The 26,542-nt window shown below is 38.8% G+C and overlaps 1 protein-coding gene across 1 annotated transcript in view; it reads right to left on the bottom strand.

Annotated features, from left to right (window-relative positions):
- Positions 1–2,289: 2,289 nt before the first annotated feature.
- LOC115633459 (lachesin) overlaps positions 2,290–26,542 on the bottom strand; it is a 106,133-nt gene continuing 81,880 nt past the window's right edge. The window contains exons 9-10 of the mRNA XM_030530914.1: positions 19,124–19,437; positions 2,290–2,441 (exon numbers count right to left, since the gene is read on the bottom strand). Of these exons, the coding sequence (XP_030386774.1) occupies positions 19,241–19,437 (197 nt within the window). The 3' untranslated portion in view covers positions 2,290–2,441; positions 19,124–19,240. The remainder of the gene's footprint in view (positions 2,442–19,123; positions 19,438–26,542) is intronic.

The raw sequence follows: 26,542 nt of genomic DNA, 5'->3' as shown, positions 1-26,542 counted from the left end.
GTTTAATATTCACTCAAATAAAACCATTTTTATCATAAGCGAAAGTTAGCAAAAAATTTCCTCCGAATTGCAAATATCAGGACTGTCACCAATCAGCTGAGATAATAAGCATGCCAAATCAACAGGGTTGAAACAAAGCTCAAAAAACCGTTTTATTCTAATTGGGGTGTCTATTTATCGAAATTTTACTTATATTCCAAAAATATTTTCATACATTTTTCGATTTTATGCCGCTGTGGCACCATAATGCAGAGGAACAAAACTGACAACTGCAGAACAACGCGTAAAATGTAGAAGGGTAGAGATAAAAAACTTACCCAATTCCTCCTGCAACTGCAGAGAAAGGAGTGCAGGCTCATCGTCCGCCTACCGACCGGTCACTGTCTAGTAGCTGCCCACGCCAAGAAAATGGGAATAACAGCTGAGGACGGATGGAGGAAATTCAAAGGCCCGAAGCGATAGAAACATCTTGAGCATCTTGTATGCCACTAAACACTCACAGAGCCAAACACCTAAACGCATACACTCTAACTTCGTTGAAGGAATCAGCAAAATGATCCCCAAAAGCACTGCTGGCGTTTGAAAAACAAAGCAAGCTGCTAATGGAATTTTAAACGAAACCCCTACTGATATCCAACTATCCGGCATCGCCCAGGGCCACTGAAGTCTCTGTGGTCCTACTAATTGGGTAAATTTAACCTAACCTATGTAGATATTGTTAAATTCACATTCTCCGAAAGTATAAAAGGTAGAATAACCAAACTTGGTATATAGATTTTCCTGAGACCGAGAAAGGACGAGTTTGTTCATTTTTTCTGATGCACCCCCCACTCCCCCCCTATTAACGATTTTCTAAAACTCCCGTAATTCTTAGAATTTTAAGCTAAAATTTGGTAGTCACATTAGGTTATTGAATATATATCCGTATACCAAGTTTCATTATGATAGAATGATCGGAAAGAATTAGTTATAGTCATAAAACCTGGCCCAATGCACACATACATACATATGTACAAGTACACAAACACGCGTAGACACGATTCTGATGTAAATGTGTGTATGGAATATTTTATATTTAATTTAGTTAATTAATTAAATTAATTTAATTAATTAATTAAATTATATTAATTAATTAATTTAATTACTTTGTTGTGGGGTGGTACAGGGTATTTAAGAGTTGAACCTGCTCGACTTTAGCATTCCTTTCTTGTTTTTATAAGTAAAGCGATTTTTGGTTTGGCTGACAAAAGCTGGAATTTACTTACCCAATTTTGCGATTAAAAGCAGAAATAACAGTGAACATAATAATTTATTTATGTAAAATTCAATGTTTATTAATGTATGTAAGTGCAATTCCAATTCAACAATTTCGAATACAAAGGATTTTTAAGAGTCCATATTTTTATTGTCCTGTATTTCATTTATGAGTATTTCTGATTTTCTGGTATATTTGTCTTTATATGTATATATGTAGACTGATATATAATAATTAATATTTGTGGAATGTCTCCATGTGTATGGAACTCCTGCATTGTGTATGAATTGTACATACATTATTATTGTACTTTTATATATTTAACACCTCTTCTAATTTTTGCTCAATCAATGGTAAATAAATCCAATATTGGTTTTTGTTTTGTAAATTTATTCAATACAAACCGGTTTTTTTTGGTTATATTAAGTAGTAGTAGTAGATAAAAAATTAATTTGTTATAATGATTACATTTTAAAACATAGCAAACTTATATTTCCCAACCCGTAATTATTTATGTATTTTACATTAAGATAGTTTAATTATTTATGTGCAACTTAATTCATAATTGAAAAAATTCAATCTCTGACTCTCTGTCATACTTAGTTTCATTTATTTATTTGATTGTAATAATCATATAAATTAGTCAACAAAACGAATAAAAATTACAATTTGGCAAATAGTATAAAAAATTAAAAAAAAACTACACAATTCGTTCATTAATAAATACGTTGTTCATTATTCGCCACTTTTGTTTGGTATTAAAATTGTATTGTTGAAAAATTTGAAAATTTTGATTTAACCACGTTACGTTACAAAAATATTTTGTTTCTATTTACTTATCCATGAATGTTAATTTGTATTTATATTTAAACAAGTGCAAATATATAGAATTTCCACAGTACAAAGTTAGTTTTCTTGTGATATTTGTTTGCATTTTCGATGGACTTTATGTTACCTAGTGATAATTTGAAGAACATTGTTAAATTTATGCACTGAACATTATTTTAGTTATAACTCGATTAATTTTCCTGTACTTTAAATATATATGACTGTTCCAATGATGGCCGACCGCACAAATGTCCAGTTGAATTTTAAATGTGTATATGTGTGGAAAATATACTATTCAGTTTCCTATAATCTATTATTGTCGCTCACTTCCTTTGGGAACTAAAAAACTGTTAAGATTCTGAAAAATAAAAATTTATTAGTATATTAGTAAAGAAACACTTATTTTTAAAAACAACGGCTGATTAACAAATTACATCAAAAAAAAATTATTAATATATAAAAAAAAGTATATTAATGAAATTATTTAATTAAATTAAAGACATGTTCATGTACAGTTTCAACAGCATACATTTACATCAGAATCATGTCTCTGCGTGTATGTATGCATCACAAAGTTGAACCCAAGCAGCAACAACAACAACAGCTGCGGGCAGCGCCGCCGGCAACGCTACAAGTAGAGCATGGACAGCGACAGGTTATTTATGGCTATAACTTTCTTCAGAATTGACCTATCATGATGAAACTTGGCATGCAGACATATAATCACTAACGGGATCACTAATTTTAGTTCGAAATTCCAAGAACTACGGGAGTTATGGAAAAAACACGAATTGCGTGGGAGTGGGGGGGGGGGTGTATCAGAATAATAAACTTGACCTGTCTAGGGCTTATGGGAAGCTGGATACCGAGTTTGGTTATTCTAGCTCTTGTACCTTCTGAGATCCTTGCGCTCATACAGACGGACGGACATGGCTATATCGACTCGGCTTGCCACCCTGAACAAGAATATATATACTTTGTGGGGTCTGCCACGCCTTATCTGTGTGTTACATACATTCGCAGACAACTAGTATAGCCTTTCACCCTTTGGGTACAGGCTATAAAAATTAAGAGAATTAAAAAAAAAATTGTGATCGATTTTCCTCTCTTGGTATTCGAATTCACGTAAAGGGTGTATTTCAAAATACACATTTTCTGCGTACTCACGCAAGACATCTTGGACTAAAATTTGGTGTCCCTAGGTCCCATAGTCTCCGTGATATAGGCGATTATACGACTGGAAAATCGGGAAAACTTCCACAGCGTACATACATAACGCATCTTTGTGCAAAATTTGGTGTCTCTAGCTCTTATAGTCTCTGAGATCCAGGTGCTCATACGGACAGACGGACAGACAGACAGGACTAGATCGACTCGTCTCGTCATGCTGATCAAGAATATATATACTTTGTGGGTCTGCCACGCCTCCTTCTGCCTGTTACATTTTCAGCTCCCGCAAACCTAATATATAGTACTCTTGTACATTTCATGTACAGAGTATAAAAACACCGACTCGAATTTGCAGCTTCTGCAACCGAGACACCCCAATCACTATCTCATACGTAATATCCCAATGCCCTAAATTGAAAACAATAAGACATAAATATTTCCCTCACCAAATATTTCTAACCAACCCCACTAAAGACAACATCATCTATTTATTAAGTACCTAAATAATTCAAATTTATACTAAAAAATAAAATTTTTCATTGGAAAGTAGTAGACTCAATTAAATAATAATACAATAATACATTAAAAATTGAAAAATATGTATATTTTACAAAACACATCGATACATATAGTAATACGCAAAATCATCTATATATATAATGCAGATTGGCCTGACTGACTGAATGGTTATCAACGCACAGCCCAGACGGTAAAAGCTAGGAAGCTGAAATTTGGACTCAAGTATCCTTTCATAGTGTAGGCTGGCGATAAGAAAGGATTTTGGAAAATTCGAGCTCAAAAGTTTGTATGAAAAATCTACAATTTACATCTGATTATCTTCTAACTTAGTTTGTATACTCTCAGAAAAATTTCAAGAAAAATTGCATACATTTTTCTTGGGGCCTGGAATATGGGAGTTTTCCTGTAAAAAAAATGTTGGGGCACAAAAGAAAACCGCGTCAACAGCCCAAACGGTAAAAGCTATGAAACTGAAATTAGGGGTCAAGCATCCTATCATAGTTTAAGTGCGCACTAAGAAGGGATTTTGGAAAATTCGAGCTCCAAATGGAGGAAAACGAGCTACAAAGTTTGTTTGAAAAATCTTCAGTTTTCCATCAATCAACTTTAAATTTGATTTTTATAATCTATAAAAGAATGCAAAAAAATGCATACTCGGTTTTTTGAAATGTGTGTTGGAGCTTGAATTATTGGAGTTTTTAATATTTATTCACCTTTTCAAATGAAAAGTTTGTGTTACAAATTTTTATACTCTGTACATGAAATGTACAAGAGTATATTAGGTTTGCGGGAGCTGAAAAATCTAACAGGCAGAAGGAGGCGTGGCAGACCCCACAAAGTATATATATTATTGATCAGCGTGACAAGACGAGTCGATCTAGCCCTGTCTGTCTGTCTGTCCGTCTGTCCGTCCGTATGAACACCTGGATCTCAGAGACTATAAGAGATAGAGACACCAAATTTTCCACAAAGATGCCTTATGTGTGTATTCTATACGAGTTTGTATTATTTTTTTGATTTTCCCCCCCACTTCCCCCCTATGGGGGTTTTCCCGATTTTCCATTCGTATAATCGCCTATATCTCGGAGACTATAAGACCTAGGAACACAAAATTTTAGTCCAAGATGCCTTGTGTGAATACGCAGAAAATGTATATTTTGGAATTCCCCTCCCTCCCCCCTCTCCACCGCAAATGCGATTTTCTCTAACTCCCGTAATTCTTGGAATTTCGAACTAAAATTTTGCAAATACCCCCAGTTAGTAATTATGTGTCCGTATGCCAAGTTTCACTATGATAGACCGATTTACCAAGAAGTTATAGCCATAAATATATTTGCTGCTGCAGCGCTGCTCAAGCGCTGCCCGCGGCTGTTGTTGATGTTGCTGTTTGGTTGACTGCGAAAATGCTTACACAGACACGAATTGATGCGCATAGGCATACATACACTCACACAGACGCAATTGCTATGTAAATGTGCAATTATACACCCTTTACGTGAGTTCGAATACCGAGAGAGGTAAAATCGATCATTGAATTTTTTTTTATTTTCGTAATTTTTTTATTTTCTATAATTATTGTAAACATATGTACAGAGTATTTCAAAGTCGGGACACCCGACTTTAGCTTTTTTACTTGTTTTTTCGTGTAGTTGCGTGCAAATGATTGAAATAGCCAAAGCAAAATGTGACACACTAATGTGTGAATGTACACACATACACATGTACACATCTATGAATGTATTGTAACGTTGCTCTGGCCCGGGTATACTCGTCGGCCAGAGTCGCTGCAAAATTCTTGGTTTGGTCTCCCAGAAATAAAGCGAGCCCGCAGTTACAACTCAAATATGATGATTTATCTTTTATTTCAAAAATCTCAAAATAGGAGGGTGCGCTTCAATGCGCGTTCGTTTGCCTCCCCAACAGAACTAACTCCAAAACTCTCTTCAACTTACAACTACTTACACCTACTTAAAACCACTCATCGGCATCGTGACGACGCGTTGCGTTGCTGGCAGCTGTGCGTCGTTACAGTATGTATGTTCATTCGTCGTGCACTAACAGAGCAAGAAATGTTAATTAATTAAAAATTATTTAACATTTTTAAAAGTAATTTTTTCTTTGTTTAGTACATTTGGCATTGGGGTTTTAGTAACTTTATACAGCAACAACAAATTACACAGAACGAAAATATCAAATAGTTGGGGACATCGTATACTGACACACAGAACAAGCAACAGTTCGTGTCTATGTGTGCGGTTCTCTACGTACGGTTGAAAAAGTAAAAAGTACATAGTATATAGCATGTATGTACATTCGTATGTATGTATGTATACATTGGACAATCGAGCACTGTTGTTTGATTGTAATATATAATGTTCTATGGTTTTAAATCAAATTTTTAAAACTAAAAACAACAACAACTGCAAGTCATTGGCTCGCGCTTCATCTTTCGTTTTGATCATTTACGCCTGTTAATTTCAAAGGCAAAATGTCAAAAGTTTACAGTTACCGTAGCTAGGAAACGACTGCGTAGGCGATAGTAAAGCAGAAACCGAAAGCGGATCTACGCATATTCTGCTTCGCGTTGCGGGCAGATGTACATATGTACATATGTATGTTTGTGTATGACTTGTTCTAATTGATCTCCATAAATTAAAAGATGTTATTATTTAAATTTTCTGTTAATTGCATTCAAACTTCGATGGATTTATTGATTGTATCGACGGATTCAACTATCGATAGTTTTGATGCTCTAACACATAGAGCATCCGATACATGACCATCTCTAGCATATCAGCTGATGGCATATTTACAGCGAATTACCGTTTTAACATTAGCTAACGCTACAAATGTATTCTGAACAAATCTAAGAGTCATTTACCGTTAAGCCTATTTATACTCTCTACATGAAATGTACAGAAGTATATTAGGGAGCTGAAAAATGTAACAGGCAGAAGGAGGCGTGGCAGACCCCACAAAGTATATATATTCTTGATCAGCATGACGAGACGAGTCGATCTAGCCCTGTCTGTCTGTCCGTCTGGATCTCAGAGACTATAGTATAAGAGATAGAGACACCAAACTTTGCACAAAGATGCCTTATGTGTGTATTCTATACGAGTTTGTTTTATTTTTTTGATTTTCCCCCCACTTCCCCCTATGGGGGTTTTCCCGATTTTCCATTCGTATTATCGCCTATATCTCGGAGACTATAAGACCTAGGAACACCAAATTTTAGTCCAAGAAGCTTTATGTGAATACGTAGAAAATGTATATTTTGGAATTTCCCTCCCTCCCCCCTCTACCCCGCAAATCGTAACTCCCGTAATTCTTGTTATTTCGAACTAAAATACCCCCAGTTGGTTATTATGTATCCGTATTCCAAGTTTCACTATGACAGACCGATTTAACGAGAAGTATAGCCATAAATATATTTGCTGCTGCAGCGCTGCTCAAGCGCTGCCCGCCGCTGTTGTTGATGTTGCTGTTTAGTTGACTGCGAAAATGCTTACACAGACACGAATAGATGCGCATAGGCATACATACACTCACACAGACGCAATTGCTATGTAAATGTGCAATTATAAACCCTTTACGTGAGTTCGAATACCAAGAGAGGTAAAATCGATCAAATTTTTTTTTTTATTTTCGTAATTTTTTTATTTTCTATAATTATTGTAAGCATATGTACAGAGTATTTCAAAGTCGGGACACCCGACTTTAGCTTTTTTACTTGTTTTTTATAACTTCCGTAATTTTTGGAATTTTGAAATCAGTAATTAGTAGAAATTATTATTAGAAATTAGTAGTTACGTTAGTTACGTCCAGCGCATGCGCAGTGATTTTATTTATGGCTATAACTTTCTTCACAATTGACCTATCATGATGAAAACTCCCATATTTCAGGCCCCAAGTAAAATCTCAAAAAACCAAGTATGCAGTTTTTCTTGGAATTTTCCTACAAATATACAAACTAAATTTGAAGTTGATCAGATGTAGATTGTAGAAACATCGGGAAAACTGAACAAACTCGTCCTTTCTCGGGCTTAGGAGAATCTGTATACCAAGTTTGGTTATTCTAGCTCTTATACTTTCGGAGATCCTTGCGTTCATACAGACAAACGGACAGACGGTCAGACGGACAGATCACCCTGATCAAGAATATATATACTTTGTGGGGTCTGCCACGCCTCCTTCTGTGTGTTACATGTACGCTCGCACAAAACTAATATACCCTTGTACCCTTTGGGTACAGGGTATACAAATGTGGATTTTTCATATCGCCAGCCTACGCTATGAAAGCTTTTATCGTTTGGGCTTTGCGTTGATCACCAATCAGTAAGTCATTCGGTCAGTCACGACAAACTGTTTTATATATATAGATACCAAATTAGAGTTTTAAATTCTAAGAACTACGGGAGTTATATAAAATCGAGAATTGCGGGAGAGTGGGGTGTGCATCGAAAAAAAATTTAAGCTCGGACTTAGAATAATCTTGATAATAAGCTTGGTTATTATAGCCCTCATACTTTCTGATATCCTTGCGTTTATACAGACAGACGGACGGACATTGCTATATCGATTCGTCTTCGTCAAATATTTTTACCATTTATAGGCGCGATCGCCCAAATCGTCGTGGTGGTGGTGTACTGATCGCAGTCAAATCCACCCTTCGGTCAGAACTTGTATATGTAACTATGACTGCTGAAGTGGAGTTTATTGCTGTTAATGTAATTCTACCTTCACATGTATTTGTCACTTATTCTTATATTCCTTCTTCTGCTGATTTTTAAGTTTATATCCACCATATAAATTGTATCAGCGAAGTCTCTTTTTCTTTACGGGATAATGACGCCCTCATTGTGGTCGGTGAATTCAATTTGCCAAATATTCCCTCGGCTTTTCTTAATGGCTTTTATCACCTTATTTCCTCATCACATCATGAATTTTCTGATTCTCTATTTGAATTGTATTTGGTTCAAAGTAATTTAGTTTTTAATAACCTAAATAGACTGATTGACCTCATTTTTGTAAACGAGGGCACGGATGCTGTAATTTCTAGATCTTCGCCTCTATCTATTCCCGAAGATCCGTATCACCCTACTATTGAAATTTCGATTTATCTTTACGAAACTAAAGCCTCTGCCTCATTGGCTCATAAAAGTACACGTTGTTGTTATCGGAAAGGCGATTTTAATAAGCTCAACAGACTAATTTCAGAAACTGATTGGTCATTTCTACACGAATCCGTTGACATTGAAATCGCGTCTACTTTTTTCTATGAAACCATTCTCTTCCTTTTCGATGTCTGCATTCCCCATAGCGTTGTACCATCGTCCTCTGCCTCCTTGGCTTAATCGGTAATTTTCCAATTTAAAGCAAACTGGATCTTGTTTGGACTTTTCAAAATACTCTATAGCCAAATCAAACTTTCTTCCTCTCATTTCTCAGTGTTACACTGAGTATCTTGAGCGCTGTAAAGCTCAACTTCTTCCAGACCTTAAGCAGTTTTACAATTTTCTGAACTGCAAACGTAAATCGTCAGCTTTGCCTTAATCTTTTTTTTCATAATGAAAATTCAAGCAATAATTCGGCTATTAGCTAAGTTTTTTCAGTCAACTTATTCACCTTTTAGTTTCAATGGTGATTCAAACGCTTAAAATTCCTTAATCTAATTATATTTTTTCACCCATAATTAGCAGTTCCTGCATTCTGTCAGGTATTAAGGCAGTCAAATCTTCATACTCTCCTGGGCCAGACAACATTCCCAGTTGTGTGCTCAAGGAGTGTTCTACCTCTCTATGCCAACCACTCTTAAGCTTTTCAATTTTTCGCTTGACACTGCAGATTTTCAAACTATTTGGAAAAATTCCTTCATTACTCCGCTCCACAAAAAATGATGAAGGCCAGACATTTCAAACTATCGAGGTATCGCTAAGTTGTCCGCCATTCCTAAATTATTTGGAAAAATAATTACTTCCACTTTTTAGCATTTGTGTAAGTCGGTTATCTCTCCTACTCAGCATGGTTTTATCAAATATCGGTCAACAACATCAAATTATCTGTAATTTACATCATTGATAAATGATGCATTCCTAGCTAAAATGCAAAGTGATGTTATTTATACTAACTTCAGTAAGGCATTTTATTCAGTGAATCACGAGCTACAATGTTTCCTTCAAATTTTTTGCTTTGGATTTCGTCTTATCCTAAAAATAGGCCCCAGAGAGTACTGATCAGATCGGTTATCTCTCAACCTGTTCGTGTATTTCTCAACAAACTGATTGCCGGTAGTGTTGAATCTCCTTTCCTATTAAGTCTTCTTAATTTCTTATAATAAGTATTTGCACCTGCTCTCAACTGAACTGTATCTTCTTATAACAAAAGCCACTCTTTTCAGCCATCTCCGGAATCTCTGACCAGGATCGGCTGTGAGGCGGGGCATAGCTTGCCGGACTGGCCAAATAATCTTCCCCCACCGGGTCCAAATTCTTTTTTCTTTATTTTTCTTCTCACTTTTTATACCCTGTACCCGTAGGGTAAAAAGGGTATATTAGGTTTGTGCAAAGTATGTAACATGCAGAAGGAAGCTTCTCCGACCCCATAAAGTATATATATATTCTTGATCAGCATGACGAGAGAAATCGATCTAGACATGTCCGTCCGTCTGTCCGTCCGTCTGGATGAACGCAAGGATCTCAGAAACTATAAAAGCTGGAATACCCAAAGTTGGCATCCAGATTCTCCTAGATCCGAGTAAGGACGAGTTTATTTTATTTTTTTAACTTTCCCCCCCTTCCCCCGCTACAGAATTTCGTCAATAGCGTCCACATTTCAAATGCTACCTAAACCAAACTTTGCTCACATAATTTATATATAATTGTCTATATATAATTATATATTGTTATTCAATTCGGTCAATTCTAAGAAAAGTTCTTAGTGAAACAAATTCTCGCCAGTACAACCCCCACAAACTGCAGCAACAAGTTCGCTCTTCTTCTTCCACTTTTTGCTGCTGCGCATATAACTCAGTGACGGAAGTTTACCTGGGTACAGGGTATTACACTGTCGGGCTTGCTCGACTGTAGCGTTCTCTCTTGTTAAAATTACCTTTTAAGTAATTCTAAGCTTCTTCTCTCTGTTAAGTTTTTCTTTTTTTTATACCGGTAGATCTATTGACGCCTCTGACCACACTTGACTGTGAAACGGGGCACAGCTGGCCGAAGTGCAAATAATACTCCCCCCTCGGGTCGCAGGCGTTAATTAGATATTATTGTAATTTGATTAGATTTCTCCTTCTTAGGCTTTTCTAGCTTATAAGATGCTTTTTATAATTTTTATAGCCTGTACCCAAAGGGTGAAAGGCTATACTAGTTTTGTACGCATGTATGTAACACACAGAAGGAGGCGTGGCAGACCCCACAAAGTATATATATTCTTGATCAGGATGAGAAGACGAGTCGATATAGCCATGTCCGTCTGTCCGTCTGTCCGTCTGTCTGTATGAGCGCAAGGATCTCAGTAAGTACAAGAGCTAGGATAACGAAAATTGGTATCAAGGTTCCTATAAGCCCTAGGCAGAACGAGTTTGTTTATTTTTTCTGATACACCCCCCCCCCCACTCCCCCGCAATTCGTATTTTTTCTTATAACTTCCGTAATTCTCGGAATTTAAAAATCAATTTTGGTAGGTACATCCAGTTAGTACTAATGTGTCCGTGTGCCAAATTTCATCATGATAGGTAAATTCTGAAGAAAGTTATAGCCATAAGTAAAATCGCTGCTCATGCGCTGCCTGCAGCTCTGTCGGCAGCGCTGCCCGCAGCTGTTGTTGTTGTTGTTGCTTTTGTTCAACTTTGTGCCGCATACATACACGCATATAAACACGCATAGGTACGTGATGTAAATGTATGCTGTTTAAACTGAACATACACATGTATTCTAATTTAATTTAATTAATTATTTTAATTAATTAATTCATTCATTTTTTTTAATAATTTAATTTTTTTTTAATTTTTTTTTTTTTTTAATTTTTCCTTTTTGTGGAGAGTACAGGCTATTTTACTGTCGGGCTTGCTCGACTGTAGCGTTCTATCTTGTTTTTATATATTTCCTATTTCAACAGTCAATGTTTGTTGACATAAATAAATAAATGTCGGTGTCTGTACCATGTGAACTGACAATGGGGAAAAAAAGATCATATATACTTTGTGGGATATGCCACGCCTCCTTCTGTGGGTTATAAAACTAGTATAGTTTTTTACTCTTTGGGTACAGGCTTTTAAATTTCATATTTTGTAAAGATATAAAATATTTGTTATGTCGTTAATATTTTAACGGTCCTTAAAATTGGACTACCATATAAACATTTATACAAGTATAAACAAGAGAGAACGCTAGAGTCGAGCAAGAACGTGAAATACCCTGTACTCTCCACAAAAAAGTAAAAACAAGATAGAACACTACAGTCGAGCAAGCCCGACAGTAAAATAGCCTGTACTCTCCACAAAAAAGGAAAATAAAAAAAAAATTAAAAGAACAATTAATTTATTAAAAAAAATGAATGAATTAATTAAATTAAATTAGAATACATGTTTATGTTCAGTTTTAACAGCATACATTTACATCACGTACCTAGTTGAACCAAAGCAGCAGCAACAACAACAGCTGCGGGCAGCGCTGCCGACAGAGCTGCAGGCAGCGCATGAGCAGCGATTTTACTTATGACTATAACTTGTAGTCGACTGCATCTTCGTAAATTGATTCATTTAACCTTTCAAAGTAAGAGATTATTGTATTCTGTAACTCGACTTTTTTGCGTTTTTTGTGATAACCCTAGCTCAATAATTTTCTCTTGAAGGCGCTTTACAGTATCTACACAGATAACCCAGCTGATCTCATGAAGCAAAATTATAAAAATTTTAATTAATTTAAACAAATGTTATTGTTCCCAAAAATAGCATTAGCTAATTTCAACGTATCCTTATAATTACATCGAGGGTTCTTGTTCAGTCGCTTCTGCTTTGCTGTTGTCTGTTTCTGCTTTAACCATTTTATAACATAAATAAATAAATACATATTTTCTCTACCGAAGCTCTGCCCGCAGCTGTTGTTGTTGTTGCTGCTTTGACATAATTATGTATTGCATACCTATGCGTGTCTACGCATAGACACGATAATGTAAATGTATGCTATTGAAACTGTACATAACCTGTGGTATTCAGCTTAGACTGAAATATTTAAATTTTGCCTCGACTGTATTTGGAGATAAAGAAGATAAGAAAATAAGATTAGGGAGCCCAGCTTCTGCTCTCCTAATTAATTCTTTTGATCTCTTCGGTCACCTTGGATAAGAGAGAGAGAGAGAGAGAGAGAGAGAGAGAGAGAGCTTTTCAGCAAGTGCAACTTATTACCTTCAAGTTCTGCATACCTGCAAGCACGTGAACTTGCACAGCATTTTATTAGGTCGAGCTTGGCATTAGAATCTTTGCTTGAGATCAGTTAAATGTGGATGGTCAGACTCTGTGCCGTACCTCTATCAAATTTTTCTAAAGTGCCCGCGTGTAACCATATTTAATTAGTATTGCCAAATGTGCATACAATTTTATAAAGAGATTTTGATATTGCCCGGATTCCTTCTGCGATTTAAAATATCCCCCTGGATTTTCGCTGGAAATGTTGTTCTAATTATAAAAGGAAGCAGAGTTAATCCTACACCAGAGATTGAGTTTCGTTACCTCGAGCTACAGCTGTGGTGCCCAGGGCCAACCTGCCGCGGCTATAATCTCGTGGTTAAACAACACAACAACTTTAATAATTTTGGCTGCACCCCTGATTCAACAGCTACACAGCCTTACTTTCTCGGCAATACCACCAGAAATTCAACTCAGACAAATTTGCAAGAAATATTACAGACAGTGAAACATTTTTGAATAACTGGCCTATGTTCTTTTAAATGTACTCTGTACCCAAAGGGTAAAAGGGAATATAAGTTTTGTGCGAGTGTACATCTAACACACAGAAGGAGGCGTGGCAGACCCCACAAAGTATATATACTTTAATTAATTATACAAGTATATTCTTGATCAGGATGACAAGCCGAGTCGATAAAGCCATGCCCGTCTGTCTGTATGAACGCAAGGATCTCAGAAAGTATAAGAGTTAGAATAACCAAACTTGGTACCTAGATTCTCTTGAGCCCGAGAAAGGACAAGTTTGTTCAATTTTTCTGATCCCCCCCCATCTCCCCCCTATTGGAGATTTTATATTACTCCCGTAATTTTTGAAATTTTGAATTATATATCCGCATACCAAGTTTCATTATGATATGTTGATCAGAAAGAAAGTTATAGCCAAATAACCAGGACCAATGCACACATACATACATATGTACAAGTACACAAACACACGTAGACACGATTCTGATGTAAATGTATGTATGGAATATTTTATATTTAATTTAGTTAATTAATTAATTCATTTAATTTCTTTTTTTGTGGGGTGGTACAGGGTATTTAAGTGTTGAGCCTGCTCGACTTTAGCATTGCTTTCTTGTTTTAATTAATGTGCACTTAAACTATTGTGGTAGTGTTGTATGGCAGAAAGAGGTAAAAACCCCACCCCATGTCCGGCGAGCTAAGTTAAAGCGTTTCAAGAAGTGCACTCCTTCCGAATTCTGCCCATGCAATAAGAATGGATAAACACGAACACCAGATCTACCCACACACTACAAACAATGTCTTCACTTTTGTATGTATGTATTGAATATATTTTATACAATTTAATTATTTCATTGTTTTCTTTTAATAATATATTTTTATTTTAATAATTTTTTTTTTAATTTTTCTTTTTTGTGGAGAGTACAGGCTATTTTACTGTCGTGTTTGCTCGACTGCAGCGTTCTCTCTTGTTTTTATTGAATCTCTGCATATTTTCTTAAGGGACTAACAATCATTTATAAAATCTTACTCTAATTTATTTTACAATTAATTGTGTTAATTTTACTTGTGTTAAACGGCCCTCGAGACGAAAATTGGTCCCTGGGCTGGTTGGTTCTTGCGCAGCAGCCGACTTTTGCTGCAAACTCGGATTAGAGTTCTTATAAGAGGATTTGGATGTCAGCACGGAGTTATAGAGTAGGTCTTTATAGTCTAGAGAAAGTGGAGAGCGAGCCTTTATGAGCCAGTGCAGATTACTTACCTTAAGCTTCAGCTGCGTCTTCTTTGCTTCGATATGCTCACGCCAGGAGAGCCGCCTGTCTAAATGTACGTCCAGGTACGTTACTTCATCGGCTTGTGGAATGAGTGCGTTGTTCAAGACCAAAGGAGGACAGCTTTGTTTATTTAGAGTAAATGTAACCTGCTTGCGTTTTTGTTCATTTGCTTGTATGCGCCAGTCTGCAACCTATCTCCCCACAACTCTTAAGTGGCGAGCTAGTCGCTCAGTTGCCTTTGCTGGGCATCTAGAGTGACTAAGAATCGCAGTGTCATCAGCAAACGTAGAGGTTGTTAACTGGTAGTCTGTAGGGATGTGCGCCATATGCAAGACGTAAAGGATTGGTCCCAGAATGCTGCCTTGGGGGACTCCAGCTTCGATTATGTCATCATGTGAGATGCTTGTGTTCCATCTTACAGCGAAGACTCCTTTGTAAAGGTACGACTCGTGCATTTTGTGCGTATTTTGAGGCAGTAGCTCGGTTATTTTGTACCTAAGTCTAGCCAGACTCGGTCAAATGCCTGTGCGACGTCAAGAAAAATTGCTTTGCATTATTTCCGATGTTCAAATGCCGTGCGAATCTCCGATGTGATGCGATTCACCTGTTCGATAGTTCCATGTTGTCTTCGAAAACCGAACTGATGAGATTGTATTGTGTTTCGCACTTTGAGGTATAGGCTTTTGTGCATAAGAAGGACTTTTTCGAACAGCTTTGAGAGAATGGTTAGTAAGCTTATTGGCCTGTAGGACGATGGCTGCGTTTTATCTTTTCCCACCTTAGGAATCATCACTAAGATCGACTTTTTCCACTTTTTTGGGAAGTATCCAAGCTTAGCTATTGCACTGAAAAGCTTGCAGATGTTTGCGACTGCACACCTAGGCAAATCGATATAATTTTCGGAATTATTGAATGATTTTCCGGGCTTTAATTGCTCTTTAATAACATTTTCAATTTCATTCGGCTGAAATTCCATTGACACAAATTGCTCTACTATGTTGGCATGTGATGAAGATGAAAGCACAAAAGAGTTTGTGGCATGGTTTGACTGGAACATTTGTTGTAGATGAACAGCAAATGCACTCGCTCTTTCTTCGTCACTGTGGAGCCTGCTGCCAGTGAGGCTCCGTAATGGCGTAACTGTTTCGGTTGGGGGAGCTTAGCTTCCGCAAAGCTCTCCGCAGTTGATACCTTGTGCGTGTGGGAGAGAGTTGCTCGATATACTGGACTTGGACATGCGATTCTTCTAGCTTGGGCGCCTTGGTGAGCCTGCGAGTAGCCTCTTTCAGTCTATACTTTGCAGTATGAGATCTGTTGGATTGCCATTCCCATCGCAGTCACCGCTTTTTTAGGACCATGTGTTCAATTTCTCGATTTGTTCTGATGTGGTTAAATTTTACATAATCATAATCATCATATGCGCATCTATTCGTGTCTGTGTAAACATGTGTGCAGTCAACCAAAGCACCAGCATTAACAGCCGCGCGCAGCGCTTGAGCAGCGCTGCATCAGCAAATATATTTATGACTATAACTTCTTGTTATATAGGTCTATCATGATGAAACTTGGCATACGGACATAACAAACGGGGGGTATTTACAAAATTTTAATTCGAAATTCCAAGAATTACGGGAGTTAAGATTTGCATGGGAGAGGGGGGAGGGAGGGAAATTCCAAAAAACACATTTTCTGCGTATTCACATAAGACATCTTGGACTTTAAATTTGATATCCCACACATAAAGCATCTTTGTGCAAAATTTGGTGTCTCTAGCTCTTATAGTCTCTGAGATCCAGGTGTTCATACGGACGGACAGACGGACAGACGGACAGACAGACAGACAGGGCTAAATCGACTCGCCTCGTCATACTGATCAAGAATATATATACTTTGTGGGGTCTGTCACGGCTCCTTCTGCCTGTTACATTTTCAGCTCCCGCAAACCTAATATACTCTTGTACATTTCATGTGCAGAGTATAAAAATGGAATTAATAAAGAAAATGGACTTAATACATACAAAGAAGACATATTTATGTAAATTTTTAACTGTATGCAGTTGTGTCTATGCGTGTTTATATGCCTGTACGTATGCAGCACAAAGTTAAACCAAAGCAGCAACAACGACAACAGGTGCGGGCAAAGCTACAAGCAGAGCATGGGCAGCGATTTTATTTATGGCTATTACTTTCTTCAGAATTGACCTATCATGATGAAACTTGGCATACGGACACATAAGCGCTAACTGTATGTAACTTCAAAATTGATTTCAAAATTCCAAGAATTACGGAAGTTATAAAAAAATACAAATAGCGGCGGAGTGGCCTGTCTAGGACTTATTGGCACCTAGATACCAAGTTTGGTAACTCTAGCTCTTGTACCTTCTGAGATCCTTGCGCTCATACAGACGGACGGACAGACGGACATGGCTATATCGACATGTCTTGTCATCCTGATAATATCCAATAATATATACTTTGTGGGGTCTGCCACGCCTCCTTCTGCCTGTTACATTTTTCATTTCCCGCAAACCTAATATACTCTTGTACATTTCATGTACAGAGTATAAAACAAGAGAGAACGCTACAGTCGAGCAAGCCCGACATTAAAATAGCCTGTACTCTCCACAAAAAAGGAAAATTAAAAAAAAAAATTTAAAAAAAATTAAATTATTAACAAGAGAGAACGCTACAGTCGAGCAAGCCCGACAGTGTAATACCCTGTACCCAGGTAAACTTCCGTCACTGAGTTATATGCGCCCATAGCAGCAGCAAAAAGTGGAAGAAGAAGAGCGAACTTGTTGCTGCAGTTTGGGGGGGTTGTACTGGCGAGAATTTGTTTCGCTATTGAATAAAATTAATTAAACAACAGTAGACAATTATATAAAAACTATGTGTGCGTAGTTTGGTTTAGGTAGCATTTGAAATGTGGACGCTATTGACGAAATTCTGTAGCGGGGGAAGGGGGGGAAAATTAAAAAAAATAAAATAAACTCGTCCTTTCTCGGACCTAGGAGAATCTGGATGCCAACTTTGGTTATTCTCCTGAGATCCTTGCGTTCATCCAGACGGACGGACATGTCTAGATCGATTTCTCTCGTCATGCTGATCAAGAATATATATACTTTATGGGGTCGGAGATGCTTCCTTCTGCATGTTACATACTTTGCACAAACCTAATATACCCTTTTTACCCTACGGGTACAGGGTATAAAAAGAATGAATTAATTAATTAAGTAATTATAGTAAATTAGAAGACATGTTTTTGTTCAGTTTTAACAGCATACATTTACATCACGTGCCAAAACGTGTTGAACCAAAGCAGCAACAACAACAGCTGCGGGCAGCGCTGCCGGCAGAGCTGCAGGCAGCGCATGAGCAGCGATTTTATTTATCATCATCATGATGACATGGACACATTAGTACTAGCTGGATTCCAAGAATTACGGAATTTATAAACAAAAACACGAATTGCGTGGGAGTGTATCAGAATAAAAAAAATAAACTTGACCTGCCTAGGACTTAGGGGAACCTCGATACCAAGTTTGGTTATTCTAGCTCTTGTACTTCCTGAGCTCCTTGCGCTCATACATACAGACGGACATGGCTATATCGACTCGTCTTGTCATCCTGATCAATAATATATATACTTTGTGGGGTCTGCCGCGCCTCCTTCTGTGTGTTACATACATGCGCACAAAACTAGTATAGCCTTTCACCCTTTGGGTACAGGCTATAAAATGTTATTAGCGAAACAATTTAATGCGTGTCTTTATGTGAGCTTGTATGCAGTACAGAGTTGAGTCAAAGCTGCAAGAACAACAACAGCTGCGGATAACACTTGAGCGAAGATTACATTTATGGCTATTACTTCCTTCCTAAATGACCTATTATGATGAAGCGTAGTACACGAACACATAATAACTGGACATTATCTTGTTTGTCAGTTTTGAGTCAAAAACACTTTTTCTGCGTATGCCTTATATTCTAGAATGAAATTTTGTGACTCTAGCTCTAGATATAGGTGATTATACAAACGGCGTTACGGAAAAACCACATTGGCGGGGAAATGAGTAAAAAGTAAGTAAAAAAAAAAATAAAACATTAAGTTTAATTTAATTTTAGTTTAATTTAACAACTTACATGACAAGATATGTAGACTTTTTGGCTTATTATCCCACCAACCGAATTGGAGAAAAGAGGTGACAGCACTGATGGTAGCGATTTACGAGGAGCTGATGAATCATCGGATGCATAGTTTTAAATGATCTTAACAATATATATTGATACTGAACAAAATAAAACCATCATGGCATATGTGGTTTTGGTGTTTTTTGAAAACACCTTTAATCCTGCCGCGTTTCCAAAATCCCAAGGAGTATGCGGTGATGAAACAGTGTGTCCAGGCGATACTTTTGTATTTACATATTCTTTACGATTTGTTATTTGTTTATTCACTAAAATTATACGAAAAATATTTATTTTAGTATATAGTTTTAGAAAAAGTTCATGATGGTTCATGGGCCAAAGAGAAACCATTAGTTAGATTTATACTTTTAAAGTAAAAGGCACAAGAGTATAGTATATTAGTTTTCCGGAAAGTTAAATATGTATATATATATTGTTGGATATTAAAATGTGTTTGCCGTATTTAAATAAAACCAATACAGCCACACTAAGGTATGTTGATAACCAAGAGAAAATGTAAGCAGTAAGAGCAGAACGTAATGAAGCATATTGTTGAAGACCGCATTACAAATTTGGCAAGTGAAAAACTATTTATTTGTTTACTTAAAAAAAATTGTAAATACAGATAAATGGTTAGAGCTAGAGACAGCATTCGAAAAATAATTAAAGAGCATAGCAACGCATATGTACATACATACGCATATCAAGCAATATGTCGAAGGCAGGAGTAAAAACGCCTGCATTTTATCAAATGTCTAACTTGGCTGAGTTTGCACCAAACAGCGAAACATTTTGAATTTGGAAGAAGAAGTTGGATATACATTTTTGTGAAGGGAACATTACTGAGGAAAGCGGAAAAAAAATCAACATTACTAAGGTCGATTGGAACAGCACAGTACAGTGTCTTACACAGTCTTTGCAGCCCGGAATCACCTGTCTCAAAATCATATGTGGAGCTTTGCGACATACTCAACATGCACTACACACCGCCCACTATAATTTTTCGGGAGCGCAACAGTAGCGAAACAGTAGCGGAATGGTACGATCGTGTAAAGAACATTTAGAGGCATTTGTTTTAAATCAGTTTAACATGTCACTCCCTACATTGATATTCGAGGAAGTTTGTGAAGAAGACGAAAATTTGTCATTGGCGATTGCATTAAAGAAGGCCATGATAATAGAAACCAAAATAGCAACAACAAAATCCGATGATAGCGTTAACTACATGGGCAGCGCACGTAACGGAAACATGAAGAATGCAAACCGAAGTAACAACGAGAGCGGCAACGGAGGTTTTGGAAGCACTGGAAAAGGGCTATATTCAAAGCAGAAGAGCTATAGCGAAAATGGAAGAGGCAAAAAGCAGTACAAACCATGCACACCAGAGAACTGCAACGAGTATGTTCGACCACCCTTGCTGAAAATTAAATCAAATCAGATCTTTGCTTGGCTGCAAATGAGCTCGAAGGAGTTGAGTACTCTCAGCATTTTTCTTATGATCGAACTTGCATGACCAATCTTTCTATTTTCACGAACAAGCACCGGTCTTGATTGGTTTGCTTTCAAACAGTTCAGGCTCGGTCACTTCGAGTATTCTGTTCCTTGCGAACGGGTACCAGCCTTGATTGGTTTGCTTTCAAACACTTCAGGCTCGGTCACTTCGTTTAAGATGATTGGGTCCTAATCGAAGCAAGCCAGACTTTGCAGAATGAGCGTTTGATCGAACGAGTATAGTGCCGTTATTGGTCGAGTATTGTTTGGGTATTGCGCTAGTAATACTCGGGTATTACTAGAGTATTGCGCAGGTTTTACCCGAGTATGTCTCGAGTATTGCGCGGGTTTTACCCGAGTATGACCGTATAAAAAATGAATGTATGTACATATTTTTATAGCCTGTACCCAAAGGGTGAAAGGCTATACTAGTTTTGTGGCAGACCCCACAAAGTATTTATATTCTTGATCAGGGTGACAAGCCGAGTCGATTTAGCCATGTCCGTTTGTCCGTCCGTCCGTCTGTATGAGCGCAAGGATCTCAGAAGGTACAAGAGCTAGAATGACCAAACTTGGTATCCAGGTTCCCCTAAGTCCTAGGCAGGTCAAGTTTATTTTTTTATTCTCGTGTGTAATGTAAGCCTGCGAGCTGCAAGAGAGCTGCCTGCGAGGAGTGATGAATTTAGTCTTAAGTGGATTGTTTGGTCATCCGGCCAAAAACAGCCAAAACCAGCAGCACAATTAACGTAAATAACTCAATACAAAGTGCTCGTTTTCTTGTCACTTGCTTTGCATAGCAAGCTGAGCACTTAACGTTTCCTTTTGTTGCTTGCCATAAATTTGCATAGGCTGCTGCGCAGCCGCCACTATGTACTAGTTATTGTCGCTAACTCTGCAAGTTAAGTTCGTTTTCGTTATCGCATCTGGTACGGAGAAGCTTAGCTTTCCGTCTACCAGCACAAACTTTGTAAATCTCGGCGATCGCTACCTATGCAAAATAAACATTTGTGAACCTCTTTTAAATTGAACAATTTCGTTTTCGCTTATTTTGCAATTATTTCGCCAACATAATTTCGCATATTTGGAATCATAAAAAAGCTTATGATTATACATTTTGGTGACCCCGACGTAATTAATAATTCCACAAAACCTTGCTTAATCGCGTTAAAAAACAAAAGCGTACATAATTGAGTTCATTGTACACAAAAAATATTCAAGTATATAAGTGCAAAAGTATAAGTTCATAGTGCCTACTGTACTGCCAATAAGCAGCCGTGTGAAGCGACGTTTTTGAGGGCAACATCAGCAGATAAAACAGTTATTCGACGGTAGCTGATGCAGCGACGCTTGCGCCAACAGCTTCGACGTCAACAGCTGTGGACAGTGCAGTGCAGGCTACGAACAATAATGTTGAGTTTTATAAGCGCAAGGCGCAATCATTATATGCGTGGGCGCTTTCTATTCAAAATAAAATAAATGATTGTGAAATTGACAATATTTCAGAAAGTGAGCTGCGAAAACGTGTGGAAATGCTGCAAAGTATTCAGGCCTCTTTTAATTTGGTGCATGACAAATTAGAGGAGCTGGACTTTGATGAGATTGGCAGCTGTTTGCGCTGCAATTTTGCTGAGCTGGTGGTCTGCATGGAGGGCCGCCTGCTAAATGCAATACAAAGGATGCAATCTGGCGCGCCGCCGTGTTCGACGCTTCGGCAAGATGATCAGTCTACCATTGTGATAAATCGGTCTCGTTTGCCTGAGCTTAAGTTGCCTACATTCAGTGGTGGATATACTGAATATGCAGATTTCGCTTCGATGTTCACATCAGTGATCGCCAAGGATCCAGATCTCTCCGATGTGGAAAAGTTGCAGCATTTGAGGTCAAGCTTAAGAGGATCTGCGTTGGACACGATTCGTGCGCTTGAGATAAGTGGTGCAAATTATTCAGTGGCGTTAGACCTACTCGACAAGCGGTTTAACAATAAGCGTCTTATTTTCCAGGCACACATCTCCGAGATTTTGGGCATTAAAAAGGCCGAAACTACAAGCAAGCTGCGAGAGTTGTCCGACAAAGTCAACGCAAATATGCGTGCACTGTTGAGCTTGGGCAGTATGCAAGATGTAGCTGGCAGCATCGTCGTTCAGACAATTTTGGGCAAGGTGGATGCTGCGACGCAGGCAAAGTGGGAGGAAGCCGCCCCATTAAACGTTATACCGTCATGGGAGCAATTTGCGACGTTCTTGGATAGCAGGTGCCAAAAATTGGAAAACATCGAGCATGCAATGGCATCATATTCGTCGAATTATCAGGTGGGAAAGAATAAAAACACTAACACGAAACGCTCGTTTGTCGCCACTAACCCATCCGCAAATGGTTGTCTGTTTTGTGACAATAACGCACACGAAATATACAGTTGCCCACTTTTTGGTAATTTGTCGCCTGTACTTCGTTTAAAGGAAGCGAAACGCCTCTCTCTGTGTATAAATTGTCTTAGAAAAGGACACAGAATGAGAACTTGCAATTCTGGATCGTGTAGAACCTGTGGTGCCAAACATCACAGTTTATTGCATTTTAATAATTCAGCTGCCGTAAATTTGATGCCTGAGCAATCGTCCGCTTCTGACTTACACTCGCGGCTGTCTTCATTGTTACTGCCACGTAGCGCTCTCGCAGCTGTTTCGCCAACATCGCTTGCTTCATTGCCTGCCCAAAATCTCGGCTCAGATGTTGTGCTCTTGGCCACCGCTGTCATCAGCATTCAAAATCGCGCCGGGTACCCTGCCGTGCACTGCTCGATTCCGGATCACAGTTGCACATTATAGCTTCGCGATTCGCTCACCGGCTCCAACTTCGAAAGACCAAGTCGTCGGCCTCTGTGTCTGGTCTTGGTGACGTCAGTTTCAAGTCTGATGGTTGCACTGTGCACTTATGCTTGCAATCATTGGTCACTGACAATTCCGCAAATATTACTGCTTTGGTCGCTCCTTCCATTACTGAGAACCAACCAAATTTCACGGTTGACATATCTCATTGGGATATACCAAGCAATGTCCGCTTAGCTGATCCGGCGTTCTTCAAGCCACAGCAAATTGATATGGTTATCGGTGCCTATTTATTCTACGAGTTGTTGTGCGTAGGTCAGATTAAACTGGCTGATGGCCTGCCACTTCTGCAAAAGACTCGTTTGGGCTGGATAGTTACTGGAGGTGGCTCGCAGCGTCAGAAATCTGCTTTGGTTGCATCCAAATCTGCGTCTACACAGGATTGCAATATACGAATCGAGCAGATGGTTCGCTCTTTCTGGGAGCTCGAAAGTGGTGTCGATCCGGCTGTAAAACTTACAAAAGAAGAGTTCGACTGCGAGGAGCATTTCAAGGCTAATTACAGGCGCCTGCATACTGGCGAGTATTCCGTCCGACTGCCTGTAAAGCTCAGCACAGATCTGCTTGGCGATTCCTATACGCAAGCCTATCGTCGGTTTATAAACACGCTTGTTCGATTTCTCACGTTTCCTATCGCTTTAACAGGAGACATCTGCAAGATGTACCGCTGCGTGCGAGTATCAAATCCGGATAGTTATTTTCAATGCATTCTATGGCGTGACTCGCCTCAAAAGCATATTCAAGTTTTCCGTCTTGATACCGTCACTTACGGTACAAAACCTGCCTCGTTTCTCTCCGTTCGCACTATGCATCAGCGGCTGAAGATGAGCATGAGCTATTTCCTATTGGCTCCGATATCTTGCGTCGCGATTTTTATGTTGATGATTTAATCACTGGTGGTGCTTCTACAAACGAAGTCATAGAAATTATGAGGCAAACCACAGGGCTACTTGCCAAGGCTAATTTCAAGCTAAGGAAGTGGTGCTCCAGCAATCCTGATGTGCTCAAACAAGTTCCGGAAGAAGACAAAGAAACTCTAGTTAAGTTTGATAATGGCAGCGACATAACAAAAACTCTAGGACTGTCGTGGGATCCTGCGACGGATTTATTCATTTTCACGTTTCTGCCAGCATTGACATCTGGTCGAATTTGCAAGCGCACTGTTTTGTCAACTATTGCCAGATTTTATGATCCGCTTGGCCTTATTGGACCAGTAATCGCAAAGGCTAAAATATTCCTGCAGGCGCTTTGGAGAGAAAAGCTTGATTGGGATGAAAGCCTTTCAGCATCATTGACAAAATCTTGGCATAATCTTATTGCAGATTTTGAGCGCACAAAGCAGCTGAAATTTCCAAGGCTTGCACTTTCTGCTGGTGTTTCCATTGAAGTGCATGGTTTTAGTGATGCCAGCATAGATGCATATGGAGCTTGCGTCTACATCATTTCGACCACGCAAGGCCAATCTCGTGCGGAGCTGCTGTGTTCCAGATCTCGTGTGGCGCCACTCAAATCGTTGACAGTGCCCCGACTAGAGTTGTGCGGAGCCGTTTTGCTGGCACAACTCATAAACGAAATATCTCGTATGGAGTTATTCGACTGCAAGTTTTATTGTTGGTCTGATTCTGCAGTAGCGCTATCTTGGATTCGCAGCGAGCCATCCAGGTTTCAAATTTTCGTTTCCAATCGCATCGCAACTATTCAAGAGTTGACCTCTGGCATGGAATGGCGATATATTCCAACCGATTTGAATCCTGCGTGGAATCACGTGGAGCTTTGCCCAGCGAATTAGTCCAGTCCAACTTGTGGCTACATGGTCCCGCATTTCTGACGAAAGATAAATCTTCTTGGCCAGAGTCTTGCAATTCCGTCTCGTCGCTTCCTGAGCAGCGCTCTAAAGTGTTTGTAAGCACCACACTGTGCGAAGACATTGCACAGCAATGCAAATATGTTAACACATTTGGAAAGCTGCAGCGCGTGTTTGCATATGTATACAAGTTCCTGCACCGTGTACGAATTCCTGGGCTATCGGTGGACTGCATCCGTCATGGTACACTGCTGTTGATGCGCTCAATTCAAATGTCTACGCTTCGGGACGAATACAAGACCTTGCAGGCCGGACACACTTTGAAATCGTCTAGCTCCTGTCTTTCTTCCGTTCTTCTCCGTTTCTCGACAGCTCTGGATTGATGCGCGTTGGTGGCCGTCTAAGTAACTCTGCGCTCGACTTTGAAGCCCAGCATCCAATTATACTTCCAAGGCGTCATCCAGTCACGCGTTCAGTCATTATGCACTACCATGTCCGTAATCTGCATTCTGGACCTCGTGCATTGCTGGCCTCAATTCGGTTGCAGTATTGGCCAATTGGCGGTCGGAAAACAGTGTGCAGCGTAGTCAGCAAATGCACCATTTGTTTTCGAGCCAAGCCTCGTCTTGTGGAGCATGTTATGGCTGACCTGCCAAAGAATCGAGTTGATGCTTCACATACCTTTATGGTCACTGGTGTGGATTTTTGTAGGCCGTTTTTCTACAAAAGCGAGGTCCGCAATAAGGCACCAATAAAATGCTATATTTGCATTTTCATTTGCTTCGCCACCAAAGTTGTGCATTTGGAGTTGGTGAAGGATTTAACCACCGGAGCATTCTTAAATGCACTTAAACGCTTTATTTTGACGCGCTGTCGACCTACGAGGATCTGGTCTGACAACGCTACAAATTTCGTTGGCGCACGGAACGAGATGGCTGAGCTAAAGCATCTTTTTGAATCCAGCGAGCACCTGCAGGCTGTGCAAGAATTTTGCCTTGCTGACTGTATTGATTGGCGTTTCATTCCGCCGCGCTCGCCTCACTTTGGTGGTCTATGGGAAGCGGCTGTAAAGACTGCCAAGCATCATTTCTACAGATCCGTTGGACTATCGCTGCTCGAATTTGATGAGCTGCGCACGCTTGTATGCCATATCGGGGCAATTATTAATTCTCGCCCATTGTTATCCCTTTCAGAACA

The sequence above is a fragment of the Scaptodrosophila lebanonensis genome, unplaced genomic scaffold (assembly GCF_003285725.1).
Source record: "Scaptodrosophila lebanonensis strain 11010-0011.00,11010-0021.00 unplaced genomic scaffold, SlebRS2 tig00001423-arrow-arrow-pilon, whole genome shotgun sequence".
NCBI lineage: Eukaryota > Metazoa > Arthropoda > Insecta > Diptera > Drosophilidae > Scaptodrosophila > Scaptodrosophila lebanonensis.
This window is presented reverse-complemented; position numbering and strand designations above follow the sequence as displayed.